The sequence below is a fragment of the Anabrus simplex genome, chromosome 1 (assembly GCF_040414725.1).
Source record: "Anabrus simplex isolate iqAnaSimp1 chromosome 1, ASM4041472v1, whole genome shotgun sequence".
Classification (NCBI taxonomy): Eukaryota; Metazoa; Arthropoda; class Insecta; order Orthoptera; family Tettigoniidae; genus Anabrus; species Anabrus simplex.
In genome coordinates this window covers 498,749,533-498,764,146 of record NC_090265.1, presented here as the reverse complement: position 1 = coordinate 498,764,146, position 14,614 = coordinate 498,749,533, and the positions used below count along the sequence as shown (strand labels likewise).

Sequence of the window (14,614 nt, the reverse complement as noted above, 5' to 3'; positions counted from 1 at the left end):
AACACTTCTTATCACGCCAGGCTTGACAAAAGGCACGTGGCACTCATTTGGGATTCCTGTGAACTGTAAGCAGAAGTGTGAAGTCTTAAACTATATTCCACGTAAGTTAGTAATATCCCTTGTACATTACTTCTTTAGCCTTCGTTGGCACATCTTTATTCCGTATCATTCTCTGCTCCTGGTGGTAAAATGCACTCCCCAGTTATATCCTGCTAATTTCCATGTCCAGTCTTCCATTTTCTGTCAGTTCATTTCCCAAGTACTCCCTGTGGGTGGGGGACGCTGATGAAGAATACACCCTTGGTATCCCCTGCCTGTCGCAAGAGGCAACTAAAAGAGGCCCCAGGGGCTCTCAACTTGGGAGCGTGGGTTGGCGACCACGGGGCCCTTAGCTTAGTCCTGACATTACTTGCACTTACTTGTGCCAGGCTCCTCACTTTCATCTATCCTGTCCGACCTCCCTTGGTCAACTCTTGTGCCTTTCCAACCCCGACAGTATTAGAGCATTCGAGGCCTAGGGAGTCTTTCATTTTCACGCCCTTCGTGGCCCTTGCCTTTCTTCGTCCTTCAGTTTTCAAAGTGACAGATCCCTACTTTTTTCTTCTTTTTTCTCTTTGTCTACCCTTGGTGGGTGGGGGACGCAGACGAAGAATACACCCACGGTATCCCCTGCCTGTCGTAAGAGGAGACTAAAAGGGGCGACCAAAGGATGATTGCATCAGAACCATGAAACTACTTGTGATTCGTACCATCATGCAGGGAACACCATGGGTCGCCTTTATTTGCGAGTAATAGCACTCTGATGAGCACACGAGGGCGAAACGCTGGCAACCAAGAATGAGTTAGCTGGAAAATTTATAATGTCCAATAACGGACCATTTATATTGGTATTATAAATTTACTCATTCAGGACAAATAGTTCAGATTCCCTATGGGAATCAACATCTATATCATAATAGCACTCTGTTAAGGACTCAATAGTTTTGTGATTCGTAGCAGCAGAGCGGGGTTCACTGTGGGTTTCCAGTACCTGTGATTAGTACCACTAAATGCGGAACACCACGGTCTTACGTTGCCCGTTATTAGTACCATTAAGTGAGAAACACCACAGGTTTGGACGTTGCTTGTGGCTAGTAACACAATATGAGCGACACCGTGGGTCTTCGTTGCCTATGATTAGTACCCAGTGTACGCGGAACACCATGGGAATACCGGCGCCCGTGATTAGTACACCTAGGTGAGGAACACTATGGGTTTGCGTTGCCTATGAGATTCGCCATTATGTGAGAAACATCAGAGATCTGTTTGATGTACAATACTTTTGAGTAGTACTATAATGTTTGGAACACCGTGAGTTTACGCTACCTTTGATTAATACCGCAACCTGTGAAATACCATGGTTCTCCTTTACTAGCCATTATGAGGGACCGTTGACATGGATATTGAACTCCTGTAGACAGCAAGAATCATCGATTCAGGATTGTGCTTTGGAAACAGTCCTTTGGTTCGTAATATTGTTTCTGGTCAGGTGAGGTATTGCGGGTCGGATCCACTGATTGTTTTAAATTCACATTCATTCATTCATTCTTCATCACCAAGTTTTGAATTCTGGTCAGTGGATGAATCTTGTACTTTTAAATTGTCATTGCATTTCGTCTCATTTCATACCATTAGGGGCCGATGACCTAGATGTTCGGCCCCTCTAAACAAGCATCATCATCATTTCCCAAGCATTTCAAGTGTTCTGCTATTTCCAGTTCTTTGTCTCCAATTTGGATAGCTCCTTTTCCTGTTTTGCTTCCTAATAATACCAGGGGTACACCTTCCCCGGCTAAGTCTGTGCGCCTTCTCTGCGGCCATCTATGCCAGCGGACATGAACTTTTAAAAACCTTCAAAAACTTTCTTCTTCAATGGTGAAATGGCTTCTTCCATCTATTTGCTAATGATATCTGGTGGACTAAAAACAAACTAATTGCCAGAGAAATTTTTGTTTTGTGAGTTGATAAAACTTTGTTTGAGGATAGTTTTTTAATGTACCAAAGTTGTCAACACTTCATCTGGATACTCCTCTATTGTAATCTACCTGTCTTATGCTTGTAACTATGTTCTCTATCGAATTAAACACAGAGGTGTGTAAGGAAATTCAGCCTATCAGCATATTGTATTTTAATTTAGCCTGGAACTTTCCCCTACAGAACTATATATGGTGGGCACTTTAGGGCCATCTGGTCGGAATTGCTCCAGTTCTTGAAGGTACGACTTGATGGAGGCTAGTGAGAGCTAGGGAGGCAGGGGCTCGGCCTGCTTGAAGAAGATCCAGCAATACAAGGTAATGGCAGAATTTATCTAAACATGAGATTGTGCCTGCGGGTAGTTCAAGGGGAAGGTTTCAGCCATTTCTTAATGTAATTTTGTCTTTTGGTGGTTAAAATGTAGGACCTTCTGCACAGTCTTCGGACTCGAGTACTGTTCCCTACTGGGAAATATTTAATGCAAGGGAACACGAGTGGTGACCCTCAGTTGTCTCCTCTTCAACTTTTGAGTTTGGTGACTAAAGTTTACAACCCTTAAATTTTGAAAATCTTGTCTCGGCTTTAAATTTTTCACCTTTAGTCGTCCTTTTTAGTATGGGATTAGCCTCTGTGTCATACAGCCCTATGCCTACTTAGGTTCTTGTCCTTCTAGAAATTTCTATAAGGAGTGCTGGTGTTTTGCCTGCTTGCCTTTTGTTGATGGCCTGTTATGTATAACCTTTTCATTTTTCTTAAGGCCTTGTAGTATGTGTAATCATGCCCCTGTTTATTCTGTATTATTCTTAGGGTTACTGTGTCTTAATTTTGGTTCCCTTTGGGAACAGTAATTAAACTTGTTGTGGAACCTTGCAATTGATAAGCCCACCGTGGGGCAACTGTGTATGAACACTTTGAAGTGAAATGAAATGAAATGGTGTATGGCTTTTAGTGCCGGGAGTGTCCGAGGACAAGTTTGGCTCGCCAGGTGCAGGTCTTTTGATTTGACTCCCGTAGACGACCTACGCGTCATGATGAGGATGAAATTATGATGAAACCAACACACACACCCAGCCCCCGTGTCAGCAAAATTAACCAATGATTGTTAAAATTCCCTACCCTGCCGGGAATCGAACCCGGGACCCCTGTGACCAAAGGCCAGCACGCTAACCATTTACCCATGGAGCCGGACCACTTTAAAGTGAGGTCACCCTATGGGTTGCCTAGTGTAATTAAGTGTGTTAAAAGCAACTGATTGCCTGTGACAGGATAGACTCTTGTAATTTGGAGATGAGACTCCTATAAAGTGTACCGTTCAGAGCTGACTATGCTCTGCCACAATATTGTAACTGTCAGGAGCAATTATGGTCTTTCATTTGTAGTTTAGTGACTAGGACTTCCTCCCAAGTTATTTTGTACCTGATTTAGGACTTCTAAGTCCAAGGCATTGTTAGACCTGACAAGCTCATTGTTATCATTTTCTATTCTTTGTTATACTAGTAAATTTTTCTGTCTCTCAATTTTTAAGAAAGGAAAGAAATAAAATTTCCAAAATTGTTAAACTAAAATTGCTCTAAGTAATCCCCTGTCCAGCCATTCAACCCAGGTGCTTCTTATTCCTCTGTGAGCCATGGAAACTCCGGAACAATAATAATGCAATGGCCCAACAGGTAAATGGGAGGGACAAGAAAGACTTACCAAATCAGAATAAGTAAGTCAAAATGTAGAAGTGAAAGCCAATAACAACATTTAAAGAAAAACAACCAATAACTGGCAAAGGGCAGTAATAAGGTCAGTAAGGTCTCTCTAAATTTACCTTTACTTTCACATAAATTAATGTTCAAATTGAGACATAAATGAATTTCAAAGACCAGCTTCATAGAACATTTCACCTAGCCATTTGAATGAACATGCAGATATAAAAACCAAGATTTTCTAAAAATCCATGTAAAGTTCCATCTGAAAGAAAGAATTGTCATCTTCATGTCCATGCAGGGACTGCCTGTTTCTGAGATTATCTTACTAGAGTTTTCAAACAAACATACAGTCAAGTGCTGCGATATCCCTTTCAGACCTGAAAGAAAACTGGAGGTGTGAATTTTTGTTTGAATGTCGAAAACTGACTAAAATGCTCCTCAATGCACATATTGATAGTTTATTTTACAAAATAAAAACTAACATCCGAAATAAAGGACCCACACAATTGTGCGTGCCAGGACATAATTTACTCATTACACACACACACACACACACACACACACACACACACACACACACACACACACACACACACACACACACACACAAATTCAGCTCAGTACATGTTCAGATGTTTTATTTCATAGTGTGAAACAACTTTAAACAGTTAAAATCCTTGTTCAAACACAAGTATACATTACACTTTGTACATCGTGTACGAGTTCGGCTCTTGCAGTTCTTTTGGTGGCAGCGCTTGCCGATTTTAATTCATCAATTACGGGCCAGTGGTCATAGCCATCGAGTCTCTTGTCAGAAGCAGGGATTTTCGCAACTCTAGTTCTCGATGCGTCAGCGCTGGAGGAGTCATCTTCTGTTGAATATGTACGTTTTTTGTTGGTGCAGCAATTAGGGCTTCTGAGACAGCTGTTCGAAACCCAAGCAAGTCCAAATTATCCTTGGCAGGAATATGAGCCTTTCTGCAATCCTCCCAATATTCCATCCATGCATTTACCTAGGCGAGGTCCAAGAAATGCAGGGATACCTTGAGGGTGCATTTCTTGGTTTTTATCCATGTACGGTAGCACTCCATTTGCTGGTCACAAATATCAACACCACCCATACATGGATTGTAGCACCGTACAACAAAGGAACATGATACGTCATTATATTTTCCCTCTCTCTTAGACCATCTTTTCACATTTGCCACTGGTTCTGCTCCACTACATGTTGACAAAAGCGTAACAAACTTGCTATCTCGCCATTTCACTGCTACCATCTTCTTATCGTTTCTACAAAATTCTTCATAGTCACCCTGTCTAAGCTTTGAATCATGACTGAAATTTACCCCTTTCAACCTATTAACCATGATGGTGCCTGTACCCTCCAGATTAAGTTCTATCAACTTATCCATCAGTCCCACAGTTGTGAAGAAGCGATCAAAATATACATAACTACCAGGTGGAAGAGTCTGTACTAGTTGCAGAACTACTGAACGCCCTAGTCCCAATTGTCTCTCTGGTAATGGTGTGGTTGTGCCCTGGTAAATTCCGAAGTCTACTACTAATCCAAAAGAGGTAGTAATAACAAAATTATTTAGTCCTACTGGCCTTGGTTTATTCCTCACATACTGTCTGAGCTTACACCGCCAGTAAACGGGATCATTTGGTCATCGACCGAGTAGGATATGGATTCACGTGGGATGGCAAGACATTTCTTATGAACAGTGTCAATAATTGGTTGCACCTTCCACAGTCTGTTAGTTGAAACTTCTTCAGAATTCACTGCAACAGTTTCCACAAAATATAAACACTGTCTAAGATCGAAAAACCCGTCTCTAGCTATTGTGGATGCCACAATATCCAATCGTACATCATCATGCCAATACATTCTCATTTGTGGATACGGAATATTCCCCATAACTATATTTACTCCAAAGAATTTTTAAATTTTGGATGCACTAGTTTTCAATTCTTTTCCATTCTTAGACAATGAGTAATTGTTGATGTAGTAGGCAGTAGTTTCAAAAAAATCATCTGCGAAGTATTCTGAAAAATATTCCAATGGCCTCTTGACTGTGTGGTCCTGAAAAAATGAAAATATAAAACCACGTCTAAGGCCATTGAATAATTTCTGTTAATCTACAAAATACAATTAAAAATAAAACTAGTGCTTACCACTGTTTCCACGTAATTAATGGATGACGGTGGAGGTTTCGATAAAAAAGGCTTCCGTCTCCAGAGGAAAGTTCTAGAATTTGGGGTGGATGCTGGTAATTTTGGCAGTGGTACTGCATCAGGTTCATCTCCTTCACTGTCACTTTCAGAATTCCATAAAACTTCTGGTCTTTCAAAAAGACCAGCAGAATTATCATCATCATCATCCGAAAGACCTTCGATTTCAGAGTCGCTTCCTTCTAGCAATTCCAAAATTTTTCCTTCGTCATTTTCCAGTGATTACAAGTTGTCCATTTCATGACCGTATCGATGTTTAATCAAGAATGTTTTTCTTTTCAGTTCTTTATTTATACAGCTGAAGAGGACCACTAAGTGGTCGAAACATGTCCTGTAAGTTTTAATTTTATTCAATTTTGCCTGAGGCATTAATAAAGTATCGATTAGGTGGTTATTTATACTTACTTCTTGATTTTCCAGTGATTCGAACTCTGAAATGTAAAATAAATGAGGCACGTAAATGAGTACTTCCGGCCTTACTACCTAGTTCTGTTTGCTCGTGTAAGCAATATCACGACATACAGGATTTATTATGAAATATTACGTTATATTAAAGCAATATCACAAGAACTCAAGTGTGACAACACAGCACTCCATTATGCATCGTCTGTAAGAAGACCTAGCCCGCACAATTGTGCGTATCAATATTCAAAACCTCGTGGTATTACATACGATGATGTATCTTCAAAATTTACGTTCACTAACTAATGTACACACTTCATTGAATATATTCTGATATTCAGTAATGCTTCTAGATTAATATAAACGCAATAAATAAATACTTTTGGCACTACTGCTTCCCTCCATCTCGCCGATCAACTGAGTTTTTAAACTCTTCCTCCTTCGCCCTGGCGGTGAAACGCTAACTAAAAACAATTGAAATACACGCCACGTGTCCCGCACAATCACTGCAGTCCGGTCTAGCGCCAAGAAAAACGTCAAATATGGTCAGGCATAAATAAAATATGAATCTGCACAATTGTGCGTACACGGTCTGAAAGGATATAGCAATCCAACTATGACAACACCTCACATTAATTGACCCAAAATACTATCGAAATTATGGTTATGATCTTCTTGTCATAATATGATGTCTTTATGTTGACTTAGGACCTCAGGCAAAGAAGTAAATCTGGAAATGATAGCCAGAATTAGGAATGAATAAACATACAGAAAATAAATTGTTATTATATGTATTTTAATGTTATAATTATTCCTGCAACATTGTCTTTGTCTGGTATACATAAGTTTAGTTATCACATAATCTGTTTAATTTTATTTATATATTTATTTATATCGAGAGTTCAAAATGATAGTTTAATTTAATGGATTAGGCCTCTAAATTACCAAATTGTCCACAATAAGATATCATTACTTAGTAGGTCAGAATATATAAACCAAAGAAAACAGTCACATGGCAAAGGAACCATTTAACTAGAGTGCATCAGTGTGAATAGGTAGTGCGGTAGTGCTTAAGTCCATGTCGGCTGTGAAGTAAGGAAAGAGAAAGCTATCACACTTGCGACGAGAGCCTACGTTGGCACTGGAAATTATGAGGTCTCCGCACCTCCTCATTGGAATAGCACTAAGCAAGTGAACAAATTTGAATCGTCAAGCATGAGGTTATATGCAGTCGGGTGGAGGAGAAGTCTGATAGGTCATTACCAACCAACACACCACAGTCAACACAAAGTTCCAGATCACCAAGCACAAGGTAGAAGGTGATGTCTGAGGTAATCAGGTGGTAGTTCTTCAACATGGTAGACTGGCAGTATGGGAATAGATGGATTAGTTCATGTGTAACTGCATGTGTAACTGCAATATTGCTAGTATGATATGAAGCAGATCCATAAACAAGAAGAGATTTTTTTGACGAAACATTTGAATGGTGGTGCTGATGTAGTTTTGCTGTGCTGAGAACAAGGCATTGCTGAATTCAAGTGTGATTATCATTACAGTTAATGTAGTGTCACCAAATTTAAAAATAATGGTGCTATGAAGAGTCCCTATAGTAGTCTTGGCAGATGGTGGCACCTCCCAGTGCGTTCTCTTTATACTGCCAACCAAACTAGTGTTCTTTTTAGTTAAACAATCGTTGAGAATTTTTTAGGTAAAGCATCGCTGAGAATTTTTGAGGTAAAGAAATTATCACATGTCACATTCTGGCCTTTTCAAACAAATCGTTGCATGAGGCGAGGAACAACATTATCTCCAAGAGTTGTATTTGTAGGCCATGACTCATCCTTCCCCAAATATGGATTGCCATTCACCATGTATTTGGTTTTTGTATCAGCAACAAACCAAAATTTAATTCAAGTTTATCTCGTTTCATGCTCATGTACCGAGTGAAAGGACAATGAGCTTTGCAGGGAAACAATTGTTCATCTACTGTAATGTTCTCTGTCGGTTTATAGCAAAGAGTGCAGTTCTCTACAAAAGGTTTCTACATTGGTGATGCTGCTGTGAAGTGGTCTATTTGAAAATGTTTCAGAGAAAGCTAGGTAAATGACTGATAGGGAATCTGCCACCTGGGCGACAACCCTAAATGCAGATAGACGGACGGACTGACTGACTGCAAACATGTGACTTTCTCATCAAAATTAATGAAGCACATGATTTCTATAAATTTGTTCCTTGCCATTATCCTGGTGGAAAATGGTGTTCCCCAAGATGGTCTTAATAGGAAAGTTTTTGTTCCCATACACTCTACGAACATACATTATGGCAATAGCTGCTTTTAGTTCCTCTAATGATAGAACCCAACTGTCATCCTGAAGTTCTTCCTTAGCTCTAGCTTCTGAGCATGATTTTATATTTCTTAGCATTTCATTATCAATGAAAATCCACCATGCATTTAAGTGACTACCACTAATGATATTCCTCTTAACATGTCCTGTTGGTCCTGCAGTCTCCCTCGGTATGTTCTGTTGCCTACGTCTGCAAGGTAAATTCCCAGGTGCAATGAGTGGCCTTTCTGTTCTGTCAGCAGTGTGTTCTATTGCAGGCATCAGCGACGATCCTTCTCCTTGACCTCAACTTCTTCTTCGACAACGTAGAGGCTAGATGTAGTAGCCATTGTTGATGTTGTTAACGAGTCTGTGATAAGAACAAAATATTTATGTTACATTCATATTTTATCCTTGGTTGAAACAATTCCAAATGAAAAGATCAATGTTGTCTATTTAGTTAGTCATAATAAAACGTTAGGTGGAAACTGTCTACTTCAGAATAAAATCACATGGATTTACTTGCCACGGCTACTGTGTGGACTTGCTGTCCTATTCCATTTCCTTCTTCAGAAAGGCTCTCACTGCCAGATGAACCCCAACATTGATTATAGGTGTATACTCGTCATCTTCTCCATCATCTGAGAACTCATTTCTCTTGCACAGATTTTCAGCATGTTCTCCTTCAGTTTCACCTTCAGACATATCTCATAGGCATTCCTTTAACTCTTCATCTCTTAGAAAGCGTTGTTGTGCCATGTTATATAAAATATGTAATCTGAGAAGAGCTGGGATTGATGAGGAGAGAGCTTATCTATTCGGATGAGCAAAGTGTTCTTGTCCTTTCGTGTTTCCATGTTTGTCCTCGTCTGCTATTTCTGTTGCTCACTCTTTCTACACTGACCTCCCATTGTGTTTGTCCTATTATGTGTTTCTCTCTTTTTTCCTCTCTCTCTCTCTATCTCTCTCTGGCTTGAAATATGTAATCTGTGTTTCCACTCGCTAAACTCAATAATGCAGTCACTAGGAAAAATCATATTATACTATTTATTATGCAGAGCACAGCTAAACATTTTCTATGCAACAGTCACCAGTAATGAAAAAAAAAAAAAAAGAAAGAAAATCCACAGCCTGTTTCCAGTCCTTTGTCCGGGTCAGGAATGGAATGAATGAAGCCACCGTCTAGCGGCGAGGATGGAAATTGTGCCAGCTGCCGAAGCCTTTCCCACTCCTTGGGGCAATTATTAATGAATGATTAATGAAATAAAATGATGTTGGAGAGTGTTGCTGGAATGAAAGATTGAAAGATGACAGGGAAAACCGGAGTACCTGGAGAAAAACCTGTCCCACCTCCGCTTTGTCCAGCACAAATCTCACATGGAGTGACCGGGATTTGAACCATGGAACCCAGCGGTGAGAGGCCGGTGCACTGCCGCCTGAGCCACGGAGTCTCAGTCACTAGTATTAGATATTATTATTCATTGTAGTGACAGTTATTATAATAAAATTTGATAGTTGATCCTACAAAGACATATCCCTTTTATTTAAGAATGGGGATTAACAGATTAATTCTATGCCAGTCATTTTGATGGGTGATGATCTTTCTATGTATGTATGTCTACCCCTCAGTCCTGTTCCTTGATATGGGGTCAGGGATGAGGCAAGATATATTTATATTGCATGTTTTTATGGCCAGATATTCTTCCTAACATCATCATCCACTGAGGAGCTAATGAAGTTGAAATGAATATTGGATAAGGAAGTGGAAGGAATCGACTGCGGCCTATGAATAGGAACTGTCCCAGCATTTGTTTGGAGGTGTAAATAGAAAACTACAGAAAACCATTCTCAGGACAGCTGATGGTGGGGTTTGAATCCACGCAGCTCCCGAATGCAGAAGTCGGTTCCATAACCGTAGTATGTTAACGCGCGCGACCACTCTGCTGGGTATGGTCCTTCTGGGTAAAGAGTTAATGTACTGCCTCCACAAAAGAAATTACAAGTTTAAAGATTTATGGTAATTAATATAAGTAAGAAATTAAGTCATACAATTTGGCTGGATATGACACAAGATGTAGGATTTATTGCAGCAAGAAAAGAAATGTTAGCATTGATGCTTTCACGGCCCGTGCTTATAGACATGATATAGGCTTTTTGGGCTTATGCTATGTTAAGAAAATAAGGTGAAATTCTTTACGTTTCAGAGTGAATAGGACAGCCGATGGTGGGGTTTGAGTCCACACAGCTCCTGAATGCAGAAGTCCATTCCATAGCGAAACGTAAAGAATTTCACCTTATTTTCTTGACACAGCATAAGCCCAAAGAGTCTATATTAAGAACAGAAATATTTTTCCTGAATGACTACATTCATAATTCCTATGCAGTAGCCTCCATTACATGCACTTGTCAAGCATTTTTTTTTGCTAGTTGTTTTACGTCGCACCGATACAGATAGGTCTTACGGCGACGATGGGACAGGAAAGGGCTAGGAGTGGGAAGGAAGCGGCCGTGGCCTTAATTAAGGTACAGCCCCAGCATTTGCCTGGTGTGAAAATGGGAAACCACGGAAAACCATTTTCAGGGCTGCCGACAGTGGGATTCGAACCTACTATCTCCCGAATACTGGATACTGGCCGCACTTAAGCGACTGCAGCTATCGAGCTCGGTAGTCAAGCATCTTGGTAGGTGTGCTAGTTAATAACTGATGAGCCAAAATTGGCACACTGGGGCAAAGCACTCGCAACCAAGAATGAGTGAGCTGGAAAAATGTATAATTTCCAATAATGAACCAATTATATTTGATTTACTGTATTAATATTCACAATTAATTAAAATTATAGTTCCCTTCTAGGGGAAATTACTATAATTTTTTTATCTTATTTCTAAAGGAGAATGGTTGATAATTTGCTGGATTTCTTACTCTCAACATCCAATCATGTATTTATTTGGTGATTTGTTGGAGTTTCAGAACCATGACTGTGATATGTACTCAGTTTTGAGAACAGTTATGCTTCAGATTTATTTTCACTTCAAGCGGAAAGAGGAAAAGTAGTGCAGCGGATGCTAAGGCTTGCACTTAGTATAGGAATAGAACAAATTTATTTATTTATAGTGGAGTAGTACTGTGAAGGGAGTGGTAATTTTCTATAACTCTTATTAGAGTAAATGTCAGGTCAAGGTCAAGGGAAATCTATCAAATGATATGAAATGTTCTTATTAAGCATCAAAAAATAGATTTCTGAAACTCGAATGAAAATGTGAATATCTACAAAGTCCATTCACCTCAGTAAATATGGTTCAACCATGAACATACCGTTTGCTAACACTTCAGCTTTATTTAACTGATGGGTGTTGTTTTACCACCATATGTTCAGAAATTGATTAGAGAAGTCATCAAAAAGAAAAAATTATAGAGACACCTTTGTATTGTATCTTAATAAATAACACCTCCAGAACCTTGAAGTTGTGGGATTTAGTCAGAGGTACAGTTAGAACTTTCTTTGTTGACTTCTGCTACAGACTCAGAATCAGCAATGGTATCACCCATGTCGTTGCCCTCACAGCATTGAAGTGATCATTCAAGATATAAAGACATCATATACATCGATCCTCATGTTAACACACTCAGTGCACTGCAAATCACAAATGCTTTCTTTTTGATATTTACTGCATATTCCATTTCCTTTGTTCATAAGTGCCATATGTTATTAATTTATAAATTTCATGTAGTTTTCTAGATTCTTGTTGTCACCTGGAATTCCAGGCAGGTTAATACGAGGGTGGCCCTGAAAATAATGCACCACAATTTTTTCTCAGCCTCCAACAATGGCACAAATGCGAAACTTTAGATATAAATTCTTTGAAGTTTTCAAAGTGTGCACGCAAAGTTTCTGCTTCTTCCGACAGATAGCATACTTGCAGCAATGGTTCAACATGACGTCTGTAAGTGATGTATGTTACAAGCAGCGTATCGTCATTGAATTTCTCACTGCGGAGCAAGAAACGGTTGGAGACATTCACAACCGTTGATGTGCAGTTTATGGAGCATCAGCAGTCGACAGAAGTACAGTTAGTCGCTGGGCACAGAGGTTGAGACCATCTGAAAGCAGTTCGGCAGAGCTCCAAGATTTGCAGCGGTCAGGGAGACCACCCACGGCTGTCACACCTGACAAGATGCAGCGTGCTGATGTGGTCATTCTCAACGACCGATGCAGAATGATTCGGCATTTGGTGCGGGAGCTGTCAATCAGCAAAGGAAGTGTAGATGTAATCATCAGTGCTCTTGATTATACAAAAAATATTCACGATAGGTTCTGTGCCGTCTTACATAAAAACACAAAACTTTCAGAAAAAAACATTTCTTCTGAGTTGCTGCAACATTTTGAAGCTGAGGGGGAAGCCTTCTTGTCCCAGATTGTGATGGGTGATGAAACTTGGGCTGACCATTTTGAGTCTGAAACAAAACTGCATTCGATGGAATGGTACCATCCTGACTCTCCACAGAAGGAAAATTGAAAGCAACTGCTTCTGCTGGTAAGGTCATGATGACGAAGAGGTGATTTGCACAGTGAAGAAATGGCTTCATTGGCTTTATGAACAGAACAAGGAGTGGTACCGACAGGGTATACACGCCCTTGTGTCTCGATGGAGAAAGGCCATATAACGGGAAGGAGATTACGTGGAAAAATAGTGATTGTAGAAGAAACATAATTTTTTCTTAGGTAAAAGTTCCATTGTGTTCAATAAATAATTGTTGAAGAAATAAATGTCGTGCATTAGGTTGTGGGCTACCCTCATAAATAAAAGAAATGTAAAGAATTTCACCTTATTTTCTGACATGGCAAAAGCCCAAAAGCTTATTTTCATGTCTATAATATAACAATATTTAACTGTATTTTTGACATTAATAATAATAGTTTGGTATTGTTGGGCTTTACCTCACCAGATAAAGTTAGCCTTTGATTACCTCTCTGTGTGACATTTTTGGAGAATTTTGGTTCTCAGAAATCTTTGCTTTTGTTCACAGATGTATTTTCCTTCTTTACAGCATTTGACTTGTGAACGAGATGCTGGGTACTTATTATACAGGTCAACTACAGTGCTTTTCCAGCTCTTCTTTAAAACAGAACTTCTCGCCAAATTGCCTCGAAAAGCCTATCTTCCTTGGGATGCAGAAACTTTTCCCAATAAAAATAACAGATTTAAGAAGGTAAGTTACTAAAACAAGGTTCTAACATATTGGAGAAATTAAGAGATTGCTAACCTTCAAGGACATGTTCAGTCATCAAAATATTACAGTTTTACACAAAATTATTAATAAATAATAATGTTATTTGCTTTACATCCCGCTAACTACTTTTACGGTCTTCGGAGACGCTGAGGTGCCGGAATTTAGTCCCGCAGGAGTTCTTTTACATGCCAGTAAATCTACCGACACGAGGCTGTTGTATTTGAGCACCTTCAAATACCACCGGACTGAGCCAGGATCGAACCTGCCAAGTTGGGGTTAGAAGACCAGCGCCTTAACCGTCTGAGCCACTCAGCCCAGCCACAAAATTATTACCTCACATTCTACTTATCTGCACGTGTAAGGGTTATTCAAGTGAAACATGGAATAGTGTCTAGAAATGAACACTCCATGTATTGGACATTATACACTACAGTAGAACCCCAATAATTCGAAATCGGTTAATTCAAAATCTTGCCTAATTTGAAGCAGCTCTCATTCCCGGAAACATGAGGTACGGTTTTGCATGTTATTTAAATCGTTTAATTCTAAATACGGGTAATTCGTAATTCGAAGAACAATGTTGGTCCCATCACCGAAATTCAGACTTTAATTCAAAACTGCCTTTACATTATAAAAAAAAAAAAAAAAAAAGGGAATTTTACAGAGTAATTTAAATTCAAATTTTCTTCGCGTCATGAAAGAACGCATCTTCTGGAACA

The 14,614-nt window shown here is 39.5% G+C and overlaps 1 protein-coding gene across 1 annotated transcript in view; it reads left to right on the top strand.

Annotated features, from left to right (window-relative positions):
- The window catches only part of mtTFB2 (mitochondrial transcription factor B2), an 89,421-nt gene that overhangs the window by 63,016 nt on the left and 11,791 nt on the right, over positions 1–14,614 (top strand). Inside the window, exon 5 of the mRNA XM_067135359.2 lies at positions 13,713–13,874. Coding sequence (XP_066991460.2) covers positions 13,713–13,874 — 162 coding nt within the window. The remainder of the gene's footprint in view (positions 1–13,712; positions 13,875–14,614) is intronic.